Below are 26,164 nucleotides of genomic sequence, written 5' to 3' on the forward strand. Positions count from 1 at the left end.
TTGTTTTTTTTTTTTTGTTGGTTTTTCACTCACCGGTGAAACGGTACGGAATTATCGAATCTGGAAGAGTACGATCTTCCCCGATATCGAGTGAAACGACAGACCCGCTCCTTGTGCATATGTTTACCCAAGTTTTGGTTTTGATATTCCGATCGACATTCCAAGATCGCTTGGCATGCCTAGCTTGGGCCGAATGCACAATGCAATTAGAAGTGTGCATCCTTTTCTCGATGAAATTCCTCCGTCGAGGAATAAACGCGCGAGGTTGAAAGTTGGATGAAAATTCACAGTCCCACAATGACTCGGGGTCATCGTGGACCGAGAGGAGCGTCAGTCCCGGAAGCGCGGTGATAGGTGGCGCCTCGAGACCGCAAACGCCGGCGTTTCCGGTTCATCCTCGAACGCCTTACGTAAACAACTCCTCGCCGACGGTGACGTTCGCGTCCGATCGCGCTTACGCCACGTCGAACACCAGCTACAACGTGAACAATAACAACAACAACATGAACAACCTCGAAGCGGCAGGAAATAACAACAACAACGTCGGGAACTACGGAAGCGAACGAACCATCTACATCGAAGAACGAAGGGAAGTCTCGAAGGAATCGGGACTTCCACCCAAGAGTCCGACAACACAGAGGTAAGCGGCCAAGCTCTATTCTTCACGATACGCCATCGTTAATGTGTTCTTTTTTATCCCCCGATTAGTGTCAATAACGTTTGAGTTTCGAGACAACTTAACTCCGCCGGTAGAAAGTTACACCGTGACAGTGGCATCGGGATAAAAGTAATACGCAAACCGTTGAAATTTTTCTACACTGTCTCCCCGATAACCGATCCGAAATTAACCCCACCTCGTTGTGTTCGTTTACACGTTTCGAAACGAAGCTCGAAATTTTTATCATTCTCGAAATACCCTCGCGAGAGTATCGTCGATGGGTACGGCGAGACTTTTTAGAATCGATCGAAATATTTTTTATTACACGTCTGCTTGAGTAATTTATTTTTATTTTGTTCTACGAGTGATCAATCGATAAAGAATTTCGTCACGTTGTAAGAAACAGATTACTCGACAACGAGATTCTTTTTCGCCGGAATAACCACGACGATCGATTGGAAATATTCTTTTAAATATTTTTTTAAATAATTTTCATCGTAAATAACTATTCCACGTGCAATAAAAATTACTCTCGTTTGTCGGCCATCGAGTAATTCGACACTCGTTGTAACACTGTCTCGCTCGTTTTTCTCCATCGAACGATACCTGCGAGGCTCGGTCTTGTCGGAGATAAAAAGTTCGGTTCCCGAAAGAAAAATCGCCACCTTCCGTGTAACTGGATCCGATTGGCTATCATTTATCCGGGAGACAGTGTACGTCCGTCTTGAGTTCAAAATACGATCTTTTCAAGTATATCTCCACACTTTGAATTTGAGAAATTTCATTCGATTACGCACACCACGATCGATTTTAATCGATCGTTTTGGGACAAAATACGACGTTTACTTCCAAGGAACATCGCCCAATCGATTACCACCGACTTTGAAAACTCGGCATACGGAGCATCGAAATATTTTGCACACGTGTTCAGTTTTAGCACTTGATTTTCGTATTTAAAAGGTAGAAACTGCTCTTTTTTCGGATACCTGTTTAATCGAGTTTCTCGAAAGCCAATGGAAATAGAAAAATATGGCGAATACGAAAATAACTCGATTTTTGACGCGTAATAACATCGTCCGAGTAGCCTTATTGGTTTATACGTAAATAGCGTCAGTGTATCCGAACAGATCGAAACGAATCGGATCCGATTGGACGCACCATACCATGACTCGATGAAATTTTTATTTACGTCGCGTTATTGCAGATCGAAAACGAAATTTTTTTCATAGTCGATATTTCTTTCCATCTCGTATCGGATCGTATCGAATTGGATCAGATCCGATTGGTTACAGTGGCGTGTAATTTGACGAAATTTTAACGTAGACTTTGTTATCTCGCGTGAAAAATAAAACTTTTTCGAGAAATTTATTTTACAAATTTCCTTTGCGTTTTTTGTTTCACAATATCAACCTATTACCAAATTGATCGATTCATCGATGCGTTTTTCGTAAAAATCAGTTACTTTACTTTTAGAGATGCATCGAATGTGTTTTCGATATGTTCGAATCGTTGAGGTTTTCTTTTCTATCGATAGTTGTTCCACCTTCGGAATAAATGCTACCGTAAATTTTGTTTATATTCGCAACAGCCCGAGCATCGTGTTTTTTTTTTTTATCGGATTCGACAAACAAATTACGCATCGTACGAATCTTTCCACTTTCATTTTTACCTGCAAAATGTCATTCGTGTTGCTCGAACTGACATCGATCGTTAACGAACGATCGAATATAAAAATTCGTACGGACGTTTTGCACTTTGAACCGGGAAGATTGTATTTACGCACGATTATTACGTTTCGAAAGTAGCTTTCATTTCTCGAGCACGAACATCGACCGATGAAAAAAGAAAAGAGAAACACGCGTACAATATTTATCAACGTTCTCTTCGTCTGTCGAGTTTCGTAAAAATTGTCGATCGGACGATGCTCCTCGTTGGAAGATACGGTGTGTTTTGTTCCCATTTTGCACGATATAATGATTTTTCCGAGCATTGCTGAGGGGGCAATGATTATGACGCAGATTGATATTCGTGATTCTAGACGCTTGAGTTTCCCGACAAGCGGGCCACTTAAACAAACGCATAACAAACGATGGCCGCTCACTAACCAATCGGCGTCGTTCGACTATAGGTAATATATCATTGAGAGCACTGGAACGCGTGGGAAGTTGCAAATTTTCGTTTTACGAACGACAGCGTGACCGATCGACACGACAGAGACGCGTCGATTTCGAGGATGCGTCGTGAATGTTTAATGTCGTGCCACTAACCGTGTGTGTTGGTACACTTCGAATGCAACTGCATCGTACGCGATCGCACCGGACCACTCGTTATTATTTTCCTCGAAAATTCATATTTTTATCGGAATTAGTCACCGACGAACGCGATCACCGAACGACGATCGAAAACTGTTGGATATCGCGGTAACGAGAACACCCAGTGACGTGCACCGCGATGCAGTTGCATCGGTTTGCAGCATTGCTAAGATGCGAACGAAGAACCGAGGTATCACGTATATATACGTCGTGTGTGTATTGCACCTGTCGAACTAACAAAAGCTCGCGCTTCTTGCATCGTGTACTATCTAGTAAAGCATACCATCACGAAGCGAATTTGCAATCATCATCAAAGCAAAAAAAAAAAAAGAAAAAAAAAGAAGAAAATAGTAGAAAGCTCTAGTGTTCGGTTAAAATGTGTTCGTTTTACGATTACGTTGAAAAAGGAGACGTTGCTGTCCAACGGGCGAACCTCTCACTGCAAAATGAATAAAATGTCGCTAATTAACGTTGAAAAAAAAAAAAATAACGTACATCCACCGTTTGTTTCAAAGGCGAATATTTCTTTGAAAATCGTGCGTGCGCGTGTGCGCGTGTCGACGTGTACACGCGCACGAAACGCGCGCTCGTTACCGGAGCGAAAGCAGTTGTAATTGGCGATTCACTCGATCATACTTTTCTCTCTGTGTTTCCTGTGTCGATATGTTCTCCTCGCCTGTTCTCTCTCTCCGTACTCCCCTCTCCCACCTCCACCCCCCATCCCCCTCTTCACAAGTCGATCTTTCTTGCGTTCTTGTATGTACCACGTTTCCGATGTTTTCTCACGGCGTCCACACATACACAAAATTACACACGCCACTTTGCACGAGTCACCCGACAAACACACGTACACACGCGCGTCTGCCTGCACGGAAACCGATCCCGCTCGAAAATGTACTTTATAACGATACGTGTGATCGCTTCCTTGTAGCAAGGACCGATCTGTTTCTCCGATAAACGAGTCGACGATGTCGCAGTCGCAAGCTGTCTCGCGCAGCCCCGGTACTCCGACTCACATTGAATTCGCCCAAAGTCCGAAGGTACGTATAAATAAATCACACGAAATAATTACCAATTTAACCCTCGACCGGTCGCGCGACACCGACACGATACGTACGACTCGCGGCAATATTTTATTCAAAACGAACGTGTTCGATTCCGCGCCAGGTGAAAAGAAAAAATTCGATCCGGTACGATTTCGGGATTTTTTGCCATCGATGAAGTCACCGTGTTTAAACAAAAAAAAACGATAGTTGCGTCCATTTGTACGACTGTGCGTACAGTGGTACACGCCATTGTTTCGAATTATTCAATATCACGAGTTTACCGTTACATTACCAATCCGTGAAATATAGAAAAAATTAAGTTAATATTCCAATAAATGTATATTCGATCGACATCGTTCGATCGTTTCGTCCGTTCCGCGTATCTTTCTATTCCATCGTAATTGGGACACGGAATATTGACCGTTCAAGGTCACCCCCCACCACTCCACGTCGCGCCAGGTGCGACTCCACTGTTACGCCGCAGCAGCTTGCCCGTCTGTTTGATAAACAGCGAGAATGCAGGGTTTGCGCGGGCAGAAATGACGTAAAACGGAGAGAGATGATCGAAGAGTGGTACGGTGGGGGACAGTGTGGTTGCACGGTCGATAGTTTTTGCATCGAATTCAATTACGCGACCATCGTTTCTTCTTGCCGATCGAGAATCGAAGATGAACAATTCTATCGACTCCTTGAACGCATTTGAATTCGAAACGGAGTCACTGCACCGAAGGCAGATTAAAGCTTTCCTATTGGATTTTAGAGTGCCGCATCGTACACCTCCATAAACAGTGGTGGCCAGTCGTCTCCTCAGGTCCAGTATTACGGTTCGAGGCGGTCGAGCGTTCACTCGAACACCGAGCCTCAAGAAGTAGCCGATGCCAATGTTAAATTTGTGCGTGACACCAGCAGGATCTGGTACAAGCCAAACATATCTCGGGAGCAAGGTACGTATATATGTGTGTTTATGTGTGTGTGTGTATTTCGCTAGCATAATATTGTCGCGACAAGCACGATTACTGAATATTGAAATACGTACGCCCGTCGCTAGAAAAAGAAATTTAATTTAAATGGTAATAAGGCGGAACGTTGATCGCAAGGACATTAAATTAAGCGAACGTCGATTCCTTGCCTCTAGATCGGGCACGCGTGGTAATAAATTCTTGCGCTCGAGGTACGGTTATGGTTCCGTATAACTTGTCTTTCGATCGAACTCGAACGCGGATTACTTCGTGCGTGACCTGTCTTTCGATGATTCTTTTTTCAATCCTGGTTCCCTTCTTGGGCTCTTTTTCGACCCGTGTCGCGATACAGCGTCTCTCCGCGATCAAAGTTATTACAATAGAAGCCATCGAACGCGGATTACCTCGATTGCATCGTGCTTGATCTGTCTTTTGATGATTTTCTTTAAAATCCTGATGCCTTTCTGTAGTCTTTTTCGATCCATGTCGCGATACAGCGTCTTTCCTCGATCAAAGTTATTACAATAGAAGCCATCGAAGGAAAGTTCGTCTATTTCTTTAGTCTCGCGTTTCGTTACACGATTAAAGTTATTACAATGAAAGCCATCGAAGGAAAGTTCGTGTATTTCTTTAGTCTCGCGTTTCGTGACACGAGTTGCGCGCATTCGATGAATTTTTTATCAAAAATCTTCCAGCGTACGATCGAAAGCAGACACGGTAGGAGGATAAACGATAAAAATTTGTAAATTTCGCAGCAATTTCGATGCTGAAGGATGCAGCGCCAGGAACGTTCGTCGTTCGGGATAGCAACTCGTTCCCAGGAGCCTTCGGGCTCGCTCTGAAGGTAGCGACTCCGCCTCCGAGCGCGCCGAGCAGTCCCAGAGACCCATCGAGCGAGCTGGTCAGGCACTTTTTGATCGAGCCCACATCTCGAGGCGTCAGGCTGAAGGGTTGCGCGAACGAACCAGTTTTCAGCTCGCTGTCGGCGCTGGTTTACCAGCACAGTTTAATGGCGATGGCTCTGCCTTGCCAGCTGCTGCTTCCAGAACCCGAAGCCGCGGCCAGAGCGCTGGATTCACCTGGCGCGAACAGCGCTCAGCAATGGTTCGTGCAGGGTGCAGGTGAGCGATCGGAATATTCGACGATTAAGTGTCGAATATTCGACACTTATTCCAAAGGGTTTCGAACATTTCGGTCCTGGCGATTCGAAACCGTTCTCCGCGAACGAAAGAAAATTACTAAACTGTATATAAGGTTCATTTTGAAAAGTACGCGTACGTAAATATTATTTTACGCGCTGTGTACGTAAAAATTATTTTACGCGCTGCATACGTAAAAATTATTTTACGCGCTGCGTACGTCCAAGCGTCGACGAGAACAATATTTTTCTATCTTACCGTCCCGGTTCTATCTTACAATTATATATTACAGAATCACGGGTAAGTTTCTTCCTTACCGAAAATACAAGACAGCCGACAGACGGTATAAAGTATAATAGATCCTTCGCGAAAATCGTTACTATTGAATCGCTACCTCCACCGATCGGTGAACAAATTTCATACGGGAGATAAAAGTTTCCTTTTCGATGTCGAGCGTTTCATTTCGTATCGAAACTCACACTCTATGCGATTCTAATCCACGAAGAAAGATTTCAATACGCGTGAAAAACAACGACAGTGTGTCGTCGACGCGATCCTCGTCGCAAGGTTCGATTAACTTCAATACTAGTTTAATTTCGAATACTAGAAATTCGAAAAGAGTGCAACAATTTGACGATCGAGTTCGCGAATCTTCCGGACCGGAGTACCCTTAACTTTTTACCCGTATCGTTACCTTCTTCGGTTGATTTAACACGAGTTGTCGATTATTTTCAGCCTGTAACGTTTTATACCTTTTCACCATGGACACGGAGTCGCTGACCGGGCCCCAAGCCATCAAGAAAGCGATCACGACCATGTTCGAACAGAAACCATTACCCGCTGCGACCATCGTTCATTTCAAGGTCTCCTCGCAGGGGATAACTCTGACGGACAACGCGCGGAAACTTTTCTTCCGTAGGCACTATCCGACGAACAATATTAGTTACTGCGGTTTGGACACCGAGGACCGCACCTGGGACTTCGCCAGCGAGGAAACTGGACGACCAGTCAGTGCCCAGTAAGTCTCTTACGCGCGTTAAGCTCAACAAAGACCGAACCTCGAATTTGCAACGCTTTTTACATCGTTTTAACCCTTTCTCCAGACCGTATGTATACGCTCTCCGTACCTCAGCGACCACTTCTCCAGAGCGTATATATACGCTCTTCGTATATGAATGGTCATTCTTCGAGGACGTGTATATACGCCACCGGAGCGAAAGGGTTAATACGCGGTACGATACGTTGTAATACACTTTGCAGAGTGTAATACCTAGAGTACCAAAATGGACAATACGATTCGAGAAGAGAAATCTACGATCCGGATTGTTCAATTCGTGAATTAATTTCGATCTCGACGATATCAGAAACGAAGCGTAAATGTCGAGGTTCGCGGTATTTCGAGAGCCACTTTCAACGATGCTTCGACCGAACGTAGTCGATGTTACCGAAATGTATCTCTTCCAGTCGCTGCTTCGGGTTCGTGGCAAGAAAACCCGCGCACAAGTCGGACAATCAGTGTCACGTGTTCGCCGAACTGGAGCCAGAGCAGCCCGCCACGGCCATCGTGAACTTCGTGAACAAGGTCATGATGGGGAACTCCGTGTCCAAGGCCAACATCGTCTAAAACCGTTAGCTCGGTCGAGTCTCCGAGATAACGGTTTTCGTCCACGAGCTCGGACGACTGATCACCGAAACGAGAGGAGAAAGGAAGCAAAACGGAAGCAAAAGAAACGATACATCGACAAAAATCGAAAACGATTTCTCGACGAGAACAAACGACTTCTCGATAACGTCGCAACGATGAAACAAACCGACCGCTATTAACCGCGACGTGGTCAACGTCTACGTGAGAATCGACGTGCACGATTCGTACGACCTTGACTTTCGTAATGAGTCTTAAACGCGCGTCTCTATCGTGAAACGTAGAATCGAGTCAGTAGGTGACGAACGTGTTCTCTAAACAGTTACAAGTAGCACTTATCGATAAGAGTCGAGAACGATCGGAACGAGGACGAGTGAAACTCGATCCCGTCCTTCTACACCTCGAGAAGAGAACGTTGTTAACGGCGATCGTTACTGTTGGTAATTATCTTAGCGATTAGTTGAGTAACCTATACGATTCTCGGGACGAAGTACGACGACGCGGTTCGCTCTTATCGAATATCCATCCCGTGGATTCCATCGAACGAACCGCTTCACTTTTTAAACGCTTTCACGCGCCGGAGAGTTCAATGCGAACGCTTCGTTCCGGTATCACCCGGTAACGCGTTCGACGAGTTTTTGCAATCATGGCGGTTCACCGGCCGATCGAAGCGTACACCACCGGAACCTATTCGAGCATCGTTGAAAGGATCGTGACTCGAACCGGTGCACGATGATCGGGAGAACAGTTGGAACGAACGCGGCCGAGTTTCGCGCGAAACGCAACGTTGTACTTGGTCCGGGGTCGCGCGAACACTATTACGCGCGAACGATACGCACGCGAACATGTACCGATAGCTGGTAGCCGTAGTTGACGAGTATATCGACCACCGCGCGAATACTCGTGGTGACGCGTTTCGACGCGGGATCGTGAGAAGCGGAATGCATAAAATACAAAAAACCCGTAAAAAAAAGAATAAAAAAATGGAAGAAAAAAAAATGAGTAATAAGAAACGGATAATGTGTAAGCGCGAAACGATAGTTGAGTATCCATGCATGTTATATATTCACGTTATACTTGGGACTCTCGAGTAATGTTTATCGATGAAAATGTTACGTCGCGGAGCCGCCTGACGCTCCGGTGTCGCGTGTCTGGGGAAACGTTCGATTACGAATCGTGGCGGTGACGTTATTATAAATAACTGTAAATAAGCGAGTAAAGAAAGTAAGATTAACGCCTTGGGGACGGGGAACCGACGAGCGTTAACCCCCGATCGAAAGGAGCCGAACACAATGGCAAACACGGTGTGCGGAAATATGAGAGAGAAAAAGAAAGAAATAGAAAGAGAGAGAGAGAGATCCGATTCGAGGGTGTCGACGAGACGGAACAAATAAACGATACTCGAAGAGGAGTAGCGTAATCGAAAACGGAGCATCGCGCGCGTCATTTCCTTTTGATGATTCCCCCCATCCCCATCCCCCTAACACCCAATACCCATGAAACCCCGATCCGGAAGCCCCGTAGGTTCTTGCCATTAGTTCGTACCCGCGAATCGACGGGACGTCCTTCGTTTCGCGAGAACGCAACGAAGGAGGATCCCCGCGCGTGGAAAACGACGATAAGCAGTCAATTATTACGAAAGAACGATGTTACACGCGTGCAATTACGACAATACCTGTGCCCGCGGTAGTCATAGCGACGGAGAGAACAAGTATCTCCGTAACGCTCGGATCCACGGCGTTGCAGCCAGTTTCTTCTTTTCGTTTTCTTCTCGGTTTCTATCGGACGGGAGGAGAATACTCGGTGATTCGCCGCTATTCTCTACGTCCAGTTCGAGACGTCGACGAAGCGACACGGGGAGTAAACGCGACGGATAGAGGGGGCCATTTGTCGGACACACCGTGCTAGTCAAAATTCGACGCGTACACTCGAACGAAGAAGAAGAAGAAGAAGTGAAAGAAAAAGAAGAAGAAGAAGAAGAAGAAAGTTCTCCAAGTTTAAGAAGGAGGAGTAGGATAAGAAGAAGAAGACCTCAATATGGTGTACGTGTACGCGTCTGGGTCCCCCGTGTTAAATGAACAGCGACCGATCCCTCTTCCCGCTTGGTCGTCGGTTGTTCGCGTTCGTTGCCCGCGTGGCGATCTCGTTGTCTCGTCTACGCGTCGTTTCATTTCGTACACGTGGAAACCACCCGACTAACAGAGTAATTATTAATTTAACACCAGTCATTATAATAATTATTAATTATTATTACTTATTTACGCTCTATTGTTACGTACGTTCACGCAATAATTGTATCGTTGCGCGCCGGAACCGGTTGCGCTCTTATAGCTGTAACAACAATAAATCATATTCGCAGCGTAAAACGAGGTGAGTTTCATTCGATCGAACGCGATCGACCGTGTACCGATCCTCGTCGATGACTTTGCGCTCGCCTGCCTCGGGAATAACAAAGTGTGTTAACGCGTACCACGGCTTTCTTACGTGTTCACGAACGATGAACTGGATCGCGTGACGATGTTTTCGGAATATTTACATCCGGAACGACAACTGCCCGGCATTCTTTCCACGAGGAAAACGTATTTCGTGCGGAAACAAGGCTAATCGGCGCGGTACGAAGGAATTTTTATCGTTTCGCGTACAGTCGAGATTCCTTCGACTTTGACCGAGTAGTAACGGAAGATGCGCTTTTTTCGTGGAAAAATAGTGTACGGCTAATTACTGGAAATCTTTTCACGAAGAAAATGGATTTCGCGTAAATAAGGCCAGTCGACTCGGTGCAGAAAGAATTTTTATAGTTTCGCGTATACTCGAGATTCCTTCGACTTTGACCGAGTAATAACGAAAAATGCACTTTTTTCGCGGAAAAATATTAATGCACGGCTAGTTACTAGAAATCTTTTCCCGGAGAAAATGGATTTCGCGCAGGTAAGGCCAATCGACTCGGTGCAGAAAGAATTTTTATTAGTTTTTATTAGTTTCGCGTTCCATTGAAATTCTCTATTACGAATTACGTTCCTCTCGTACATCGAGAGGACGCATGAATAGGGAGAAAATGACGCGCAATGATAATCGGTGACGCAATGAATAATTCTTTCGAGATATAAGAAAGCAACGACGCGAAAGATGACACGCGTTTCTCACGGGAAGAGTGCAAGTGTGCGACCAGCTACCGGCATTCTTTCTCCGAGGGAAATGAATTCCGTGCGAAGATTAGTCGGTGCACTATGCAAAGATTTTTATATCGTTTCGCGTCTACCTTATTCCCGTGGTAATTTCGTTCGTTGAATCCGGGAAGAAAGAAATGCACCGTGTATCGAGAAGAATACAACAACGGGAAAACTTGACGCGAAAATCCACGTGAATAATTCTCGCCACTTTAGCGAGGGTAAGGAAAGGACGAGGAAAATGCGTTTTTCTCGCGAAAAGAATTCCGGTGCGTGGTTAGCCACGAGGTTGGCCATTGTCTTCGCGTGGAAAGTAGAATAATCGGGACTCGTGTCTCGAGAATGTTTTCTTCGATGCGTGTCGTGCAACATTGGCGGGAAACGTGCTCTCCTCCGCGTCGAGAGGGAAAGTTATCGGAAAATTGAACGATTTTCTTCGCGGTCTGCGTTACACCGAGTGAATTTTCCATTCACTTCGAACGAAGAGTGGAATCTACCGAGCGTGTTGCACGGTAAGTAGCAGATTACCTAGATTACCGTTAGCGGAATAGGAATGGAACGAACGACGCCACGGAGAAAAGCGGTGGAACAAATTTTTTTTTTACTCGTTAAATTCCTCCGCCGCGTTTTACCTCGGGGAAGATTAATCGAACGTTGGATCGTAAATTTTTTGGCGAAACCGGACGATCGGTTTCTTTGTCCGGTTGTTCGAGATCGAACCTCACCGGTCGTTACATCGACTCCACCGAATACGATGAAGCAATAAACGTCTGTATAAATACTGGGGCAGCGGCTCTCAAACAGTGGTCCGCGAACGTATCGATAGAAGAAATTACTAGCAAACTATTTAAATTAACTGACAAATTTTTAACGCGCAAATATTTCGATTTTATTTCGATTTGTCCGCTGGAAGATGGAATTTGAGAAATACTGTGCCGCAGTTAACCACGTCCATCCGGTCGTTACAGTCTCAAAATTGAGTCGCTTCGGTGTTTAGAGACATTGATTACTCGAAACGCGATAAAGTACAATTCACTTCGTGTAAATAGTACACGATAGTACACAATAGTACAGACTATCAGGTTGTCACAGGCTTGGGGTCAAGGTGTGACCGTTAGAGAGGTACGTGAAATTCGAGTGCAGTTATCTAGGATTCGTTCTTCTCGGAGAGATCTCTTTCGAGTACTGTACTTTCAGACTGTGTTCGAAAACACAGAGATCGCGCGCCGTTGAAAATCGTATGATTTTTTAACGAAAAGTTCCGTCGCAAAGAAATAGAAAAAAATCTAACCCGGATCCGGTATGTACGGCCCTGCAGCCAACTGGTTGCTACCCCTCCGAAGAAAACCCATATAGTGACTCGTACCTAACAAGGGTATCGCTATTCAGCGCTCTCGAAACCGATTTAATAAGATCACTATATTTGTACCGTCGATTGTATGTAAACATACTTTCGACCAGAAACATTCAATCGTGCCCGTACCACCGTTGCATCGTAACTTATCCAATGCGCGAAACGATCGTTCATTAGCCTAGCGGTGCTCAAACTGTTCAGTTCGCAAAAATATTTATACAAGACATCTGTCGTTAACGTGAGTTACAATTGCAAGATTTCGCGATATTTTGACAGGGCGAGGGAACGGGGAACACGTGGGAAATGTAAACACAACAGACTCGGTTCAAATGTAACTTTATTTCTTTCGAGGGGAACGTGTTACCTTGAGATTAAAAATATGAATCTGGAGTGAACATGCTTTTTAAAGTGGACAGAATAATATTAGTAATTAATAGTAAAAACATCTGATAGTAATATTAGTAGCGATAATAGAATTGCACAATTTTCTAGCTACTCGAAAATAAAAATAATTCACGGAAAATGAGTAATTAGGGACTCGTCGATAGTCCGGCCCCTGGATCGTAGAATAATATTTCCTTTTTGTTTCAATTTCCCGCTGTTACAAAATGTCGCGAAGGTACGTCGAAAAATTGTTCGACGCACGACAGAGAATGTCATCGAGCAACAGGGGGGTACGATTTAGAATTACACGCTCGATTTAGAAAAGTTCGCGTTAGCAGAGTCAACTCGCAGAAGAGTCAACCAGTTAGAGAGCTAGTGATTTATCGCGTGCTGTTCGGATCTTTTATCCGGGATGATGTCTCGTGTACGCGTTAAAGAGCGGACAGAACTTTCCGATAGTCCTACTGGGTAACCTCTGGACCTACGATCCACTGTAACCGTGAGAGGCCTAGAAATCGAGATGGAACCTGAGTATCGAACACCGGACAGAAATCCCGTAAGCCGGGCCCGTGGGGCAGACCAGCGAAACTGTCGTTTTTCGCATACGCTTACGACCAATAAGTCGCCAGACTGGTTCCGGCACGAACCAGGAGAACAGTCAACAAGGAGACTTCGAGACGGTCGCATATCCTGGCCCGTTTTAGGCCAACCATGGCTCTCGACTTCGCGTCGATCCTGTGCCTCGTGTTCGGTTTCTCGTTGATAGTCTCGTCGAATCGGGTCGAGGCGCGACCGCAGCGCGGTGACTTCGAATTTTCCGTTCAACAACGATACAACTGTTCGCCACCGGGTAAAGAGAGTTTGCCCACGGAGGAAGGATACCAAGAAGTAAACAGGTTTGTGTTGCCTCGCGGTTTCTTTGCTTTTCGGTGGAGTCGAAACCTTCTATGACACGGGACACCGTTGCTTCTAACGCGTCGACTGCAACCACGTCGTGCTAATACATTGTCGTTCGATGATCTCGAAACGATTCCTAAGTTTGAAAAAAAAAAATATTTATACGGAGGTTCTGACGCGGGTATCCTTGGACTTGGATGATATATTTTTCGATACCCTCGAAACGGTTTTTAAATTTGAAAAAATGTATTCGGTTACGGAGGTTCTAACGTCGAGTATTCTTGGACTTCGTTTTTCGATACTCTTAAGACAGTTTTTAAATTTGTAAAAAAGTATACGGTTACGGGGATTCTAACGTCGAGTATCCTTGGACTTCGTTCTTCGATCTTAAGACAGTTTTTAAATTTGCGAAGAAGTATACGGTATACGACGATGGATAGATTTTTCACAATTTTAAGAACTAAGTAATTGCAAGGTATCCATAGTCAATTAAGGCGAGGTGTATTATCAAAATTTCGAATACACTTCAGACCGGTTTGGATAATTATTGAACCGATTCTCGTTTCAAAGGACCAACACGCTCTTAGAATTATTAGGCGAGAAAATTCGTTAAAAATTCATAATCCAAGATGAATGAACTTTGTTGAAAGCATCAGGTGCTGCGAGACTTTGCACCGTCGTTTTTTTTTTAGGAACTTCCTACTGTGTTTAAGTACAAAATAACGTAAAAACTTGTCCAAGGAAAATTTCTATGAAATTGGCTCGATAATCAATGAACTGAAAACGTTGAAAGTGTGTTTTAAATCTTAAGGTCGCAACTACCACTGCTGAACTTCTCGATTGATTACGTTTACTTTCAACGATTCTGAACAATAATATTTCGAGTCCGTTTCGAAGGTTAATCCCGGGAAAAATTTTGCAATTTTAATCGCTTCGCTTCGTCTTACTTTTAATCCAATTATCGAAACAAGCTACGATGTACGGGTACACGGTATCGATACATCGTTGGAAAGTTATTTACGCGTCGATTACGAATGGTATATCTTTTCTGGGTACGTTTTCGATCGACGATTTCGTTTATCTTTAAAACAAATTGCCAAAGAATCGGAGTTTCCGTGTTTACGTCTCGTTATTAGTAACGAAATAACGATTCTACGATTAAAACTTACCCAACGTGTAGCCTCCACTGTGTCCCTGTCCAATTCTTTCAACGGGAAACGATTCAACGACAATGGCGACGTCCGACACGAATGCTTCTCTTTTCCAAAGATCCGACACGAAATATAATACCGCGAACGAATAGAATTGTTTCTCGTAACAACGAGGAGAAAATACAGGACTCGTCGTGCTCGAAGTTATTCTTTTCGTATAATCGATCACGAGATAACACTTATCGAAACAATCTGACGCGATCTCGAAAGATTCCAGCGGACGAAATTCGATAGAAATATTCTTTCAGGGGCGCGAACGAAGGGGAAACGATCTCCAACGAAACGGAGGATCTCCTCGCGAACGGATCTGGGACCACGTTCACCAGGAATGTGGAAAGAGGATTTTCTATCGCCGATATCGTCGAGTCGATGCTTTCTGCGGTGGCTAACGGAATCGGTTCCATCGTGACCGGTCTCATCGGTCCGGAGAAAAATTCGAAATCGCGGTCCTCGAGGGTCAGCTACAGGAACCACCAGCTGATCAGATTGTTCCCCAGCACGGAGAATCAAGTGAACGATCTAAGGGACCTCGGTGACACCGAACCGGAAGACATCAAGTTCTGGACGCAGCCAGTTTACAACAAGTATGTATTTTACCTCCTGTTCGTTTTACACGGGATCGAACCGCATACTTTCGAGGAAACGTCAATGTTCTAGAACGACAGATGTAGTGGTCGCGCCGGATCTTGTTCCCGATGTCAGGACGTTTCTCAGGGACAGAGGGATCAATTTCAAAGTACTGATACCGGATATTCAGGTACGAAGTAATGGATGATCTTTCGTACGACGAGTGAATTTTTTTATCCCGACCTTTGAATGCACACGATCGCGCAACTGGGACATGTTTATTTTTATCAACGCGCGAATCTACTGTTACGTTTCTACATTCTTTCCTCGATTTTTAGTATTTTCCAGCCAATGTCCACTTATTGCAACGAATCAAGTATTTTCAACTCTACTCGCAACTTTCGATAAAACTACAGGCATTCAAGGGTTATTGTACAAGGTGGTCCGAACGTGGTCAGAAATATTTTGTGTACTCGAAACGAGACGAAAATCGAGAATATTTAAATGAGATAGGAGGCATTCGGAGAACAATGCATTTAAAAATCATTCTAGATTACGGACCACCTTGTATTTATCCACGAGTATCGAACAACGTTCAGAAACAGGGAAAATAAACGTCTTCCTCGGATAGATGTTTCAACCGTGAACGTGCCTCAATTTTAACCGACGATTTATGTTTCACGACCAGAAAACGATAGCTCACCAGAATCCAAAGATGTCGAAAGAGCAGCGCGAAGACCTGGTCACCAGTCAAGGTCACACCATGACCTGGAAGAGGTACCATCGATACGGAGGTAATTAATTCGATACGCTTGATTACTAATTGTAACGGGTCCCTTTGTTTCGATCGTTATCGATACGAATTTCAATTGTGAAATATTCGATGCTAGTAGCGCTCCTTGGTAAACGTCGAAACGTTCTCTCGATTCACTATTTTTCAGATTCGAATTTCAATTGTGAAATAATCGATGCTAGTAGCGCTCCTTGGTAAACGTCAAAACGTTCTCTCGATTCTCCATATTTCAGATATCGTCAGGTATTTGGAATACCTGGCCTTCAAATACCCGAAAATGGTGGAGTTGATAACGATAGGCCACAGTTACGAGGGACAGCCCATCAAAATGGTGAAAATCTCCACTGGCCGCAACAAGGAAGGTGAGGCCAAGCCGGCGGTCTGGATAGACGCTGGTGAGTTCCGTTTCGTTAAAAAAAATTTCTTTGAAACGCGTTCACCCAGTTAACGTAGCAAAACCGAGACCAGAGGGACACGAACGTGCTCGACGTTCACTCAGACTTGACATGAAATTATTCGTACGACAGAAAAATATCGTGAACTCCATGGTTTAGATGTTTGACACAAAATCCCGATCTTTGCTATTCATCCTGGCGTCTCCTAGATACGTTCAAGTCTCCGTAAGACTCTGCATAATAAAGTGAAGTGTCTTCGGCTCGAGTGACACACGCACCAGAGAATTGGAACCAGTTTTCAGTTGAAAATTCTTTCAGCTTTGCACAAAAGTGCGCTCGTTACGAGAATACACGTACTCTCGTTTCGATGAACTTTAGTTCGTGATAAGAGTTTACAAAACACCTATTGAGATAATAGAATTAAGGGGCTAGAAAGCACAGAAATGGAACGTCTTATTCTTGAGACGTTCAATCAGTCTTGTTACGTAGACACTCGGAGGACTTTAAATGTTATATCAATTTTAAGAACATTTATCATCGTCTATTAATACATACAAAGAAAATAACAACAAAACGTGAGTTATAATGTATTTTAAGAAATCGCGTAACACTTTCTAAACGATTTTCTTTGTGTAAAATCGAAACAGGAAAATTGAACGAAAGGTGTGACTAATCATGATCGATCGTCATTTCGATCATTGGACAAGCTACGTGTAAGATTGAACAGATTTCAATCGTCAATAAATTGCAATAATTGAAACGGTGGCGTATCGTTTGCTGCTTGTAGCGTGTGAAAACAAATCGAACGAAAAAAAAAATATTTAAATGTTCAAACCTATATTCAATTTTATTAAAATATTTAAAATAACTTGGACACCGATACGCTTAGGGAAATATATACTAGTTTGATCGTTCGAAGATGTTCATCGTTACTCGCGATAAGAGCGATAATCCATCACTATATTGACATTATCGTCAAATAATCCAACGGAATATTGTTTTAAATAAAGCTCCAATAAAGATTCGTACTTTCGAATGATAGAAAAATAGAAACGAGGGTAAAAGTAATTATTTATATTCAATACACTCGACGTGTTTAACGTTAACTTGCAGACATTGTAATTTTTTATCAAATTAAAGTAACCTAACCTTTTGATTAAAAAAAAAAAATATTCCGAAAACTTTCATTATTAGAACACAGTGGCGATTAAAAACCGATCGATCTTGCACGTAACTCTTCTCTATCCAATAATCGCGTTGGTTAAAAATCGCGGATACCGTTACGCTGAATAGTAGTTTCTCGATAAATAAAAGGATTTAGAAATATAGTCTCTAAAATTTGACCGGATGTTATGGTAGCGATAAATCTTCAACTGGAATTTCATTTACGAGTATCGTAATGTCCGGAAAACGTTACTGAATCCATCGCCAATTGCATCTTTATTTGTACAAGGCAACACTCGTCTCGCGCAAAAGCAGTAAAAATTACATCAGAATTTATGTCCGTGTTTCCAAACGCGAAACAGTCTTAATCGATCGAGCACTCATTGACAAAGTTCAAAGACCGAGTATCATTCGGTACCAGTCCTCGTTGAGAAACAGTTACACTCGCACGAATATGTCCCCGTGCCCTTTGACGACTTTCTATACGACCTATTTCTATTACCTGACGTATATTTACATATTCCAGTAAACTGGGAATAAAGTTACACAACACACGTAACACGAGATTTTCAACTTTTCGCACCAGACGTGGCTGAGCTTCGATGGTAAATCTTTGAAAATTCTTTATCGGACCACTGATCTTGCAACCGATTTATTCGTATGTATACGCTGTTACACGAATTTCGCGAACTCACGGACACCCAATCGCTATCAGACATCTAATCGAATTTACTCGAAGCTAATTGAGAATATTTTTGAACGAATATAATCACAATTACATATTCTTACAGATAGATAGGAATACAAAATATCGTAATTCAGGGCTTTATTTCGAATCTGTACGTTAAATTTCTTCGTACAATAAATACACGTCTAACCTGTGTTCTAGATCATCCGTCACAGGATTTTACAACACTAAATTAATTTGTCTTATCCGTCGCGTCATTGAAACCCCACGAATCGATGAACACTTTCGTGTATAGTTAAGGTTAACTCTGAGCTAACTTCGTTCCAATACCTATCCTATGTTCCGCTTTGTTCCGCTACGTCTGAGCTAAATTTATCCCGATAGATACTTTTCGAAATGCAAAGCCACGTAAACGTCTCCATAAATATCTTTCAAATGCCTACCGAACTGTCGGAGGTTACTTCAAACTCTGATCGATATCCTAAATAGTTTATCACAGGATTTTACGACGTTAAACTGATCTGTGCTCTATGCTTGTACCGCGAGACTTTCGACCATAGATAAAGTAGAGGTCTTAATTATAAAACATTTAAACCGACATTACACCGAGTGCATATTCTACTAAACACGTACAAACGCATACATGCTCGTTCAGGCACAGAAACCTTCTTAACATCGCCTAAAGTAACTTCTGAGGTAACCTTATCTCGTACACTTACTCTTGCGAATACGAGGCTGCACAAACTTCTCCGTAAATATCTTTCTAATACTCTCTGGACCAGCTGAGGCTACTTCAAAGTTTGATCGGTATCTCGGATCATCCGTCGCGAAACTTTACGACGTTAGACTCATCTATATCCCGTCTGACGCGTCGATCGTTCGAAACTTTCGCGCATAACTAAGCTGACATTATTCCAAACGCATTATCTAGCAAACACACGTAAAGGAACGCGCACACCTCCTTAACGTTAACCGAAGTAACTTCCGAGCACACTTCGTCCCATATACATATTTTCGCGAACACACGAACACATCCTGGTTCGGATACAAACCCACACGTCCTTGAAACTACCCGAGGCTACTTTTGAGCGGACTTCCTATTGCGTACATACTCCGTCAAACTCGATACTACGCAAACAACTCCATTCGAGCTACGTAAGTGTCTTCGAAATACCATTCGAAGCAACCAAAGTCGTTTAAAAATCTGAACACACTTCCGGCCGAACGATGCTGTGAATCAAATTCCTCCTTGTAGCGGATACAAGTCCTAGGTCATCCGCCACGTGATACTACCAGCCTATACCGCATCGAGATACCGTGGATTGTCTAAAATTTTCAACAATACGGAATTCCCATCGCGTTTCACACGACCCTATACCGTTATCCCGTTTTTTCCTCGAATTGTCTTCACATTCGGCAGGCATGCACGCACGCGAGTGGATCGGCTCTGCTGTGGCGACCTACATCTTGAGCCAGTTGGTCGAGAAGAACGCGAGCTACGCGAAATTGCTCGACAATTCGGATTGGATGATCCTGCCTGTCGTGAATCCGGATGGTTACGAGTTCACGCACACCGGTGATCGACTATGGAGGAAAACGCGAAGCAATCACGGTGAAAACGATGACGACAGTCGGTACGGTATCCACCAGCTACCCGAAACAACTGTGTCTCTCCAAATACCGTGATTCGATACGCGTTCGACACCGTGTCAAAACGGTGTTTCGATCATTTTATACGAAACAATTCGAAGCTCTCCAAGAGAAAAAATTAACAATGTCTCTCCTTTGGAAAACAAATATACGTAACTTTTATTTTTAGACCTAGCGATCCAGTATCGTGGATCGTAGCATTCGAACACTTTTAATCGATTTCCAACCGAATTCCACCCATTGATTGCAAAGACAAGAGCGCGTAAAATCACCGATACGGTTTCTCGATATTAGTACTCACGTTTACGTCGAAATTGTTTAGCGTGATTCGTGTTACGTCTCGCTTTCGAGTGACGAATTTTCACTCGTGATTCGAGTAACGGTTACACGGTACAAGGAAAAATTTCGATTCTACTTTTTGTCCTTTCAATACCAGAAATCGGTTAACGAATCAGAGATTGTTGGAAAATCGGTATCTTTTCAAGGTAGAGAGAACACGTTGGTAAGTTTGACTGTTCTGGAACGGGGTTGCACGTATTTACTCACGTTTCAGGCTTCTTCGACTCGTGAACCAGTACGCGAGGTGGTTCTGGGGTAAGTGCGAGGGTGTCGACCCGAACAGGAACTTCGGTTACCATTGGGGCGAAATGGAGGAAGGGGGCGCCAGCCCCGACCCGTGTCACGAGACTTACGCCGGTCCTCACGCGTTCTCCGAGCCAGAGACCAAGGCGATGGCCGACTACATTCTCGCCAACAAGCAGAACATCAGGTAAATAAATTGTGGAAGAGGTAGTGTCGGTGGTATCGAACGCGGTTGGTCGTTTATTCGAGCAACGTCGACGTCGTAGCCGGAATTTAGAAAGGTGGTTTTCTTTCGCAACGGAGCCAGTCGATCGTTCTCTGAACGACGATACGTTTACCGATACTTTCAGAATGTATCTGACGCTGCACTCTTACTCGCAAATGTGGCTGGTCCCGTGGGGATACACATACGCGAAGCCTTCCGATTACACGGATCTGGTGAACGCCGCGAAGAAAGCGATAAACGCGATCTCGAAGATTCACGGTACCGATTATCAACTTGGGCCATCATCTGATCTCTTGTACCCCACTTCAGGTATGACGATACGAAAAGTAAATATTACTACGCGTCGCGATTAGGAAAAAGAAATTTCGAATCACCCCGGTCTCGATAATGCTCGAGTGCCGATTATATATATACGAAACGCCACAATTTCGAAGATTAATTAAATCGATAAATCACCCGGGGATAATGTGCGGCGCGAATGAACGTCGATTGTAACGTTGAGATTCTTTCGTTTTGCATCGATTACAGCGATTCAGACCACGGATAACCGAGAGGCCAGAAAAGTGAACGATCTTCGTTGGTTAAAGTAAACAGATCTTTGGACGCAAACTGAAACTAGATTTTACGCGTAACGAAACGTATTGTTTTCGATCGGAAAAAATAACGAAGTGTTAGCAGTCCTTGTTCCAGTTAAAACGCAAGACGTAACTCGAGACGATCGATTCCAGGTGCTTCCGACGATTGGGCCAAGGGTGTCGCTGGAATTAAGTACGCCTACACGCTGGAACTACGGGACCGTGGCACTTACGGATTTCTACTTCCGGCGACGCAAATTGTGCCCACAGCTCGCGAGATTTGGGCCGGTATAAGAACTATCGTTCGTCTGGTCACTTGCAACACGTGAAATTCGTCCGAGAGAGTTCGTAAATCGAGCAACTATCGTCTGTGAAAAAAAAAAAAGAAAAAAAAAATAATAAGAAAATCAAAAGAACACGGACGAAAAATATGCCCGTCGATGTGTATTTTTTTCAATGACAACCAAAGTGTCTAGACGCAACGACAATTGTAACATCCCAATTCGATAAGATTTCGATCGTTCCCGATCGAAGATAATGCTAAATTAGATTTTTTTTTTTTTAGTATCCCTCTGTCGTTAATGAGAGATTAAAGTTCAACAGCCTAATCTTTGAATCTTCTTAAAAAATCCGAGTATTTGCTTAAGATTATAGTATTTATTCGTGAGATTAAAATAATTGTTTTTAAATAATTTATTTCAACATCGGTAATTTCATCGTTACCGCTAATCGCGAACGACGTGTAAATATTGTAAAGTTGTTTATCAAACTACGAGATGCATAATCGAAACTGAAATAGTTCGTTGTAGTTCGTACGCATTAGATAGACAAATTATATAATTAAGTAATATTTCTTTAAGTCGAGTTTAATAAATTTTAAAAATTAATAAACGAGCCGTCGTTAAAAGAAATTGACTTTTAACGACGCGAACAAACCGGATGTGTATGCAGATTATTTTTCAACGTACTACGATGAATGTACAAATTGTACGTGCTATTTTTTAACTTTAAATGTGGGTGTTTTTCGAAACATTGCGGCCTCATATTATATTGTTTTTCTGTAAATAAAGCTAATTTAATAAATTCAAATGTTCTTGCATTTTCCCAGTCACCACATTGTGTTACAAGATTAAAAAAAACAATTCCATATATTCCATACACTTTTTACTTAAAAACTTTGAGCGTGTAGGCGAAAAACGCATAAACCTAAATTGTTCCCATAATTTTTTTTTATACATTTCGCGGACCAAAGGAATCGGATAGAAATTAAATTTTTTTCGGACAATGACAAATTTGGAGTCAATCGATTAAACAGGTATCAGAAAATGATGGATGACATAATTTTGAGAAAAGTACGTTCAAAGTTTTTTCATACAGTTTCGTTGATAATTATAATTACTCATTTAGTCGTTCTCAAATCGATCATTGAGTCATTCTCATTTTAAAAAGGACATTCAAAATTGAAAATCATTCGTTAATAACAAATTGTTACAAATTTGTTAATTTCGAAAATTGTAACATACGATTTCATGGATATATTTTTTAAACCCGTAATCTTCAAGAACTTGCAACAAAAAATCGATTTTTTCGAACTCTTATCGTAAACGCCTCATCTTCACGTTACTTATTCTAAGATCACGATACTGCACGTTAATTTAAGCGGTCCTTCAAACTTTAATTTGTTTATACAACCGTATCTATTTTAAGAATAACATCGATGACGTTGTTATCGATTACGATTTAGAATTATCGCAAGATACCATTAGGTGGCATCATATATAAATCGTAATTTTCACTTCAATTCACGAGTTTCACCGAGGTAATCGTACAACAATGTTCACCAAGTGTATTCTGTTAGCGGTTCTCGCTCTTCAGGGTAAGCATTTACTCTATTCAACAACGAAACATATTTTAAAACATTGCTCACGATAGATTATAAGTTTGCCTCGAGAATCGTACTCTATCGACGCGATAACACATTTATAATATAATGTTCCACTTAGAATCACAGACTTTACTCTTAGAACTACTTTTATCTAGTTTGCACGTTCTCGTTTAAAATATTACAAGACTCAATTACTCTCCAAGTAAAAAAAGAAGTGTGTATCGTAATCGAGACAAGTTACGGAAACCATTTTTTCACGGACAAGTGTACATTTCAAGATTTTCAAATTACGTTTCAATCAATAAAAAGATTCTTTTTTTTTTTAATCCACTCTTGTACATACGTACACGTGTTTAGTTTTCCCGATATATTCGGTGTTTCTAAATATTTTCCTCCACAAATTTTGAAAAGAATTCAAAAGTTTACGTAAAACGACCCGACAAACATTTTCTCGATCGTCTTTTACAAATAAAATTCAACGAAATCCTATTTGTTACATTCTGGAACCGTACGACGAAAACGTTAAAGTGTCTCCTTTAATTCCTCGAAATTAACAATTGTACAGTCTGCTGGGCCGTACCCTATGGTCTGTCGCCCCGAATCACCGATGGCGTTGACGCCACACCCGGAGAATTCCCATACCAGGTCTCCATTCAATGGGGAATTCCACCATTGACTCAATTCAGCCATGCTTGCGGTGGTTCCATCCTCAACGAGAATTACGTCCTGACCGCTGGCCACTGTATTATGAAAATCGGTAAACTGAGAGTCGTTGCTGGCAAATACTACCTCAACAAAGCCGAAGAATCCGACCAGATCGTTAACGTTGCCAGGGCCACTGTTCACAGCGGATACAAGGGGTGAGTGTCGTTTTACAAGTGATATCTCGTTGCGATTGTTCCCGTGATTGTCAATGGCACATCGAAAAGAACGATTTTGTTTTTATTTTTCAATCCACTGTTGTACATACATACACGTGTTTAGTTTTCCCGATACATTCGGTGTTTGTAAATATTTTCCTCCATAAATTTTGAAAAGAATTCAAACTTACGTAAAACGACCGAATAAACATTTTCGCGATGGTTATTTTCAAGTCACCGGACACTTATGAAAAGAATCTAGTAAAATCTACTCGCGACTGTCCCGATGCTGAACCACGACTTCGTAATAGAATTTTGCACCCCGATAGAGCTTAAAGTATCGAAACTGATCGTACACCATTTTTCGTGTAAACGGTTAATGGTTCGCGCAACGATCCAACCTCGTTTTCTCGAATAAAGATAGTTCATTTCGTGCCTGTTGTATTCGTTTCGAGACAGTGGGAGGGCAAAAGTAAAGAAACGAGTGCTCGAAATGGTATATATTGCTAGATTCGATATCACGGGCTCTATCGCTCCGTAAATCTATCCGAGAGTCAACGATACGTCCGGAGTTGATCTCGATCGAATGAAATAGTTCACAGAATGAGATCGAAAGTTAAAAGAAAATACAATACGGTAGGTCTCTTCTGTCCTAATATTGGACAATGTGACTGCACGGTGTTGCTTTATCGCGTCTTTATCGGATAATAATTGGTAATCTGGGTTCGACAGTTCCTGGTAACCGGGTAAACAGGATGAGATAAGAGTCGCACGATCTTCCGACTCGCTGTTCGTAAATCAACAACAGGTGTCACGTGCCCCGATTGACACAGTTTTCTCCACGAATTTACAGAGGTGTTGCCCAACACGACATCGCGCTCTTGAAACTGGAACGTCCCTTGAAACTCAACAAATTGGTCGCCCCGGTCAAGCTGCCGACCCAGAACGAGAGACAAATCGGTGAAGCCGTACTATCCGGATGGGGATCGATCTCGAAGAAAATTATACCCGTTTTGCCAACTGTCCTCCAGAAGGCAATTGTACCGATCCTGAACAACGACGACTGTCTGGCGGAACTCACCGCCCAGGAGGTCATCGGTCAGAAACCTGAACTCTTCGAGACTCAGGTCTGCAGCGGAAGCGCTGGCAAAGAAATATCTGCTTGCTCCGTAAGTCGAACATTTTTATTTACCAACTGTCCACACAGTCCTATCGCATCGCATAGATATTGATCACCGAATCGAATTCCTTTCTCTTTACCTTTTTTTCTTAATTCAACGCCGTATGTACTTGTTGTCGTCGAATCACCTAAAACGGTTTCATAGACGATTCAATATTTTGTACCCTCGAATGATATCTTGCGAATTATTTCGACAGAGGTTGCTCGATTCGAATCTTGAATGGAAGTTTTTCTAACGACAAATTAAACAAGGGTTTTGAAATTGACTAAAAGAGGAACTTGACGACGATACTCATCCATTTGTATCGGTTTCAGGGTGACTCTGGTGGTCCACTCGCTCAAATGATCGGTGGTCACGCTGTCCAAGTTGGTATCGTGTCGTGGGGTATGATGCCATGCGGATCTAGTCACATGCCATCCGTGTACACACGCGTTGCCTCCTACATCGACTGGATAAACACTCACATGGATTAAATGTTTGCAAAACGTTTTCGTGGAACACCATCTTTGGGCAGACTGGAAGCAATCAATCGAACATCGGTCGAGTAGAATTCTTATTTACCTTTTGTTACCAATTTTTGTAACCAATTTTCATTTGCAATAATAAACGAGAAAATGAATTTCGTTCCAACGAAGATAAAAAGGTTGTCGTTCTACCTGCGCTTCTTTTCGCTTCGGGCGACGACAATGATCGCGCACCGAATTTTACGATCCGAGGAGATTATCGATAAGCGCGATTAAGACATTGAAAAATTCCCCGTAAAGATGATTTATCGACGACGGAAGTAACCAAACGATCCGTCCGTACAGATGTTGACACGTTCGACCTA

General features: G+C 42.9%; 3 protein-coding genes across 20 annotated transcripts in view; all 3 read left to right on the forward strand.

Annotated features, from left to right (window-relative positions):
* Positions 1 to 10,122, forward strand: part of By (focal adhesion protein tensin) — a 277,180-nt gene extending 267,058 nt beyond the window's left edge. For 16 of the 17 annotated variants that reach the window (XM_076313153.1, XM_076313156.1, XM_076313159.1 and 13 more), the window contains 7 exons: positions 291 to 640; positions 2,697 to 2,786; positions 3,902 to 4,010; positions 4,777 to 4,960; positions 5,731 to 6,096; positions 6,850 to 7,132; positions 7,579 to 10,122. In XM_076313153.1, coding sequence (XP_076169268.1) covers positions 291 to 640; positions 2,697 to 2,786; positions 3,902 to 4,010; positions 4,777 to 4,960; positions 5,731 to 6,096; positions 6,850 to 7,132; positions 7,579 to 7,738 — 1,542 coding nt within the window. In that variant the 3' untranslated portion in view covers positions 7,739 to 10,122. The remainder of the gene's footprint in view (positions 1 to 290; positions 641 to 2,696; positions 2,787 to 3,901; positions 4,011 to 4,776; positions 4,961 to 5,730; positions 6,097 to 6,849; positions 7,133 to 7,578) is intronic. The other variant, XM_076313152.1, reaches the window with a different exon arrangement.
* A 2,672-nt stretch (positions 10,123 to 12,794) lies between these two features.
* LOC143146670 (carboxypeptidase B) lies at positions 12,795 to 22,440 on the forward strand. 2 transcript variants are annotated; one of them, XM_076311152.1, is made up of 9 exons: positions 12,795 to 13,557; positions 15,018 to 15,353; positions 15,427 to 15,526; positions 16,025 to 16,130; positions 16,363 to 16,524; positions 19,797 to 20,010; positions 20,580 to 20,795; positions 20,959 to 21,143; positions 21,563 to 22,440. In XM_076311152.1, the coding sequence occupies exons 1-9, from the start codon at positions 13,373 to 13,375 to the stop codon at positions 21,736 to 21,738; spliced, it is 1,680 nt and encodes a 559-aa protein (XP_076167267.1). In that variant the 5' UTR covers positions 12,795 to 13,372; the 3' UTR covers positions 21,739 to 22,440. The 2 variants fall into 2 exon arrangements, with proteins under 2 accessions (XP_076167267.1, XP_076167268.1); XM_076311153.1 differs by having other exon boundaries at positions 16,363 to 16,491.
* Positions 22,441 to 23,242: 802 nt separating this feature from the next.
* LOC143146655 (trypsin-1-like) lies at positions 23,243 to 25,903 on the forward strand. The gene is made up of 4 exons (XM_076311127.1): positions 23,243 to 23,285; positions 23,860 to 24,154; positions 25,008 to 25,323; positions 25,650 to 25,903. Exons 1-4 carry the CDS (start codon positions 23,243 to 23,245, stop codon positions 25,806 to 25,808), a joined length of 813 nt encoding a protein of 270 aa, XP_076167242.1. The 3' UTR covers positions 25,809 to 25,903.
* Positions 25,904 to 26,164: the final 261 nt, after the last annotated feature.

The sequence above is a fragment of the Ptiloglossa arizonensis genome, chromosome 5 (assembly GCF_051014685.1).
Source record: "Ptiloglossa arizonensis isolate GNS036 chromosome 5, iyPtiAriz1_principal, whole genome shotgun sequence".
NCBI classification, from domain to species: domain Eukaryota; kingdom Metazoa; phylum Arthropoda; class Insecta; order Hymenoptera; family Colletidae; genus Ptiloglossa; species Ptiloglossa arizonensis.

Excerpts from the sequence above, each read along its gene's own strand:
- LOC143146655 (XM_076311127.1), top strand. The coding sequence starts at position 23,243 with ATGTTCACCAAGTGTATTCTGTTAGCGGTTCTCGCTCTTCAGG. Across the intron at positions 23,286-23,859 it reads AGCGGTTCTCGCTCTTCAGG|TCTGCTGGGCCGTACCCTAT; the intron begins GTAAGCATTTAC and ends ACAATTGTACAG. Across the intron at positions 24,155-25,007 it reads GTTCACAGCGGATACAAGGG|AGGTGTTGCCCAACACGACA; the intron begins GTGAGTGTCGTT and ends ACGAATTTACAG.
- LOC143146670 (XM_076311152.1), top strand. The coding sequence starts at position 13,373 with ATGGCTCTCGACTTCGCGTCGATCCTGTGCCTCGTGTTCGGTTTCTCG. Across the intron at positions 13,558-15,017 it reads GGATACCAAGAAGTAAACAG|GGGCGCGAACGAAGGGGAAA; the intron begins GTTTGTGTTGCC and ends ATATTCTTTCAG. Across the intron at positions 21,144-21,562 it reads TCTCTTGTACCCCACTTCAG|GTGCTTCCGACGATTGGGCC; the intron begins GTATGACGATAC and ends GATCGATTCCAG.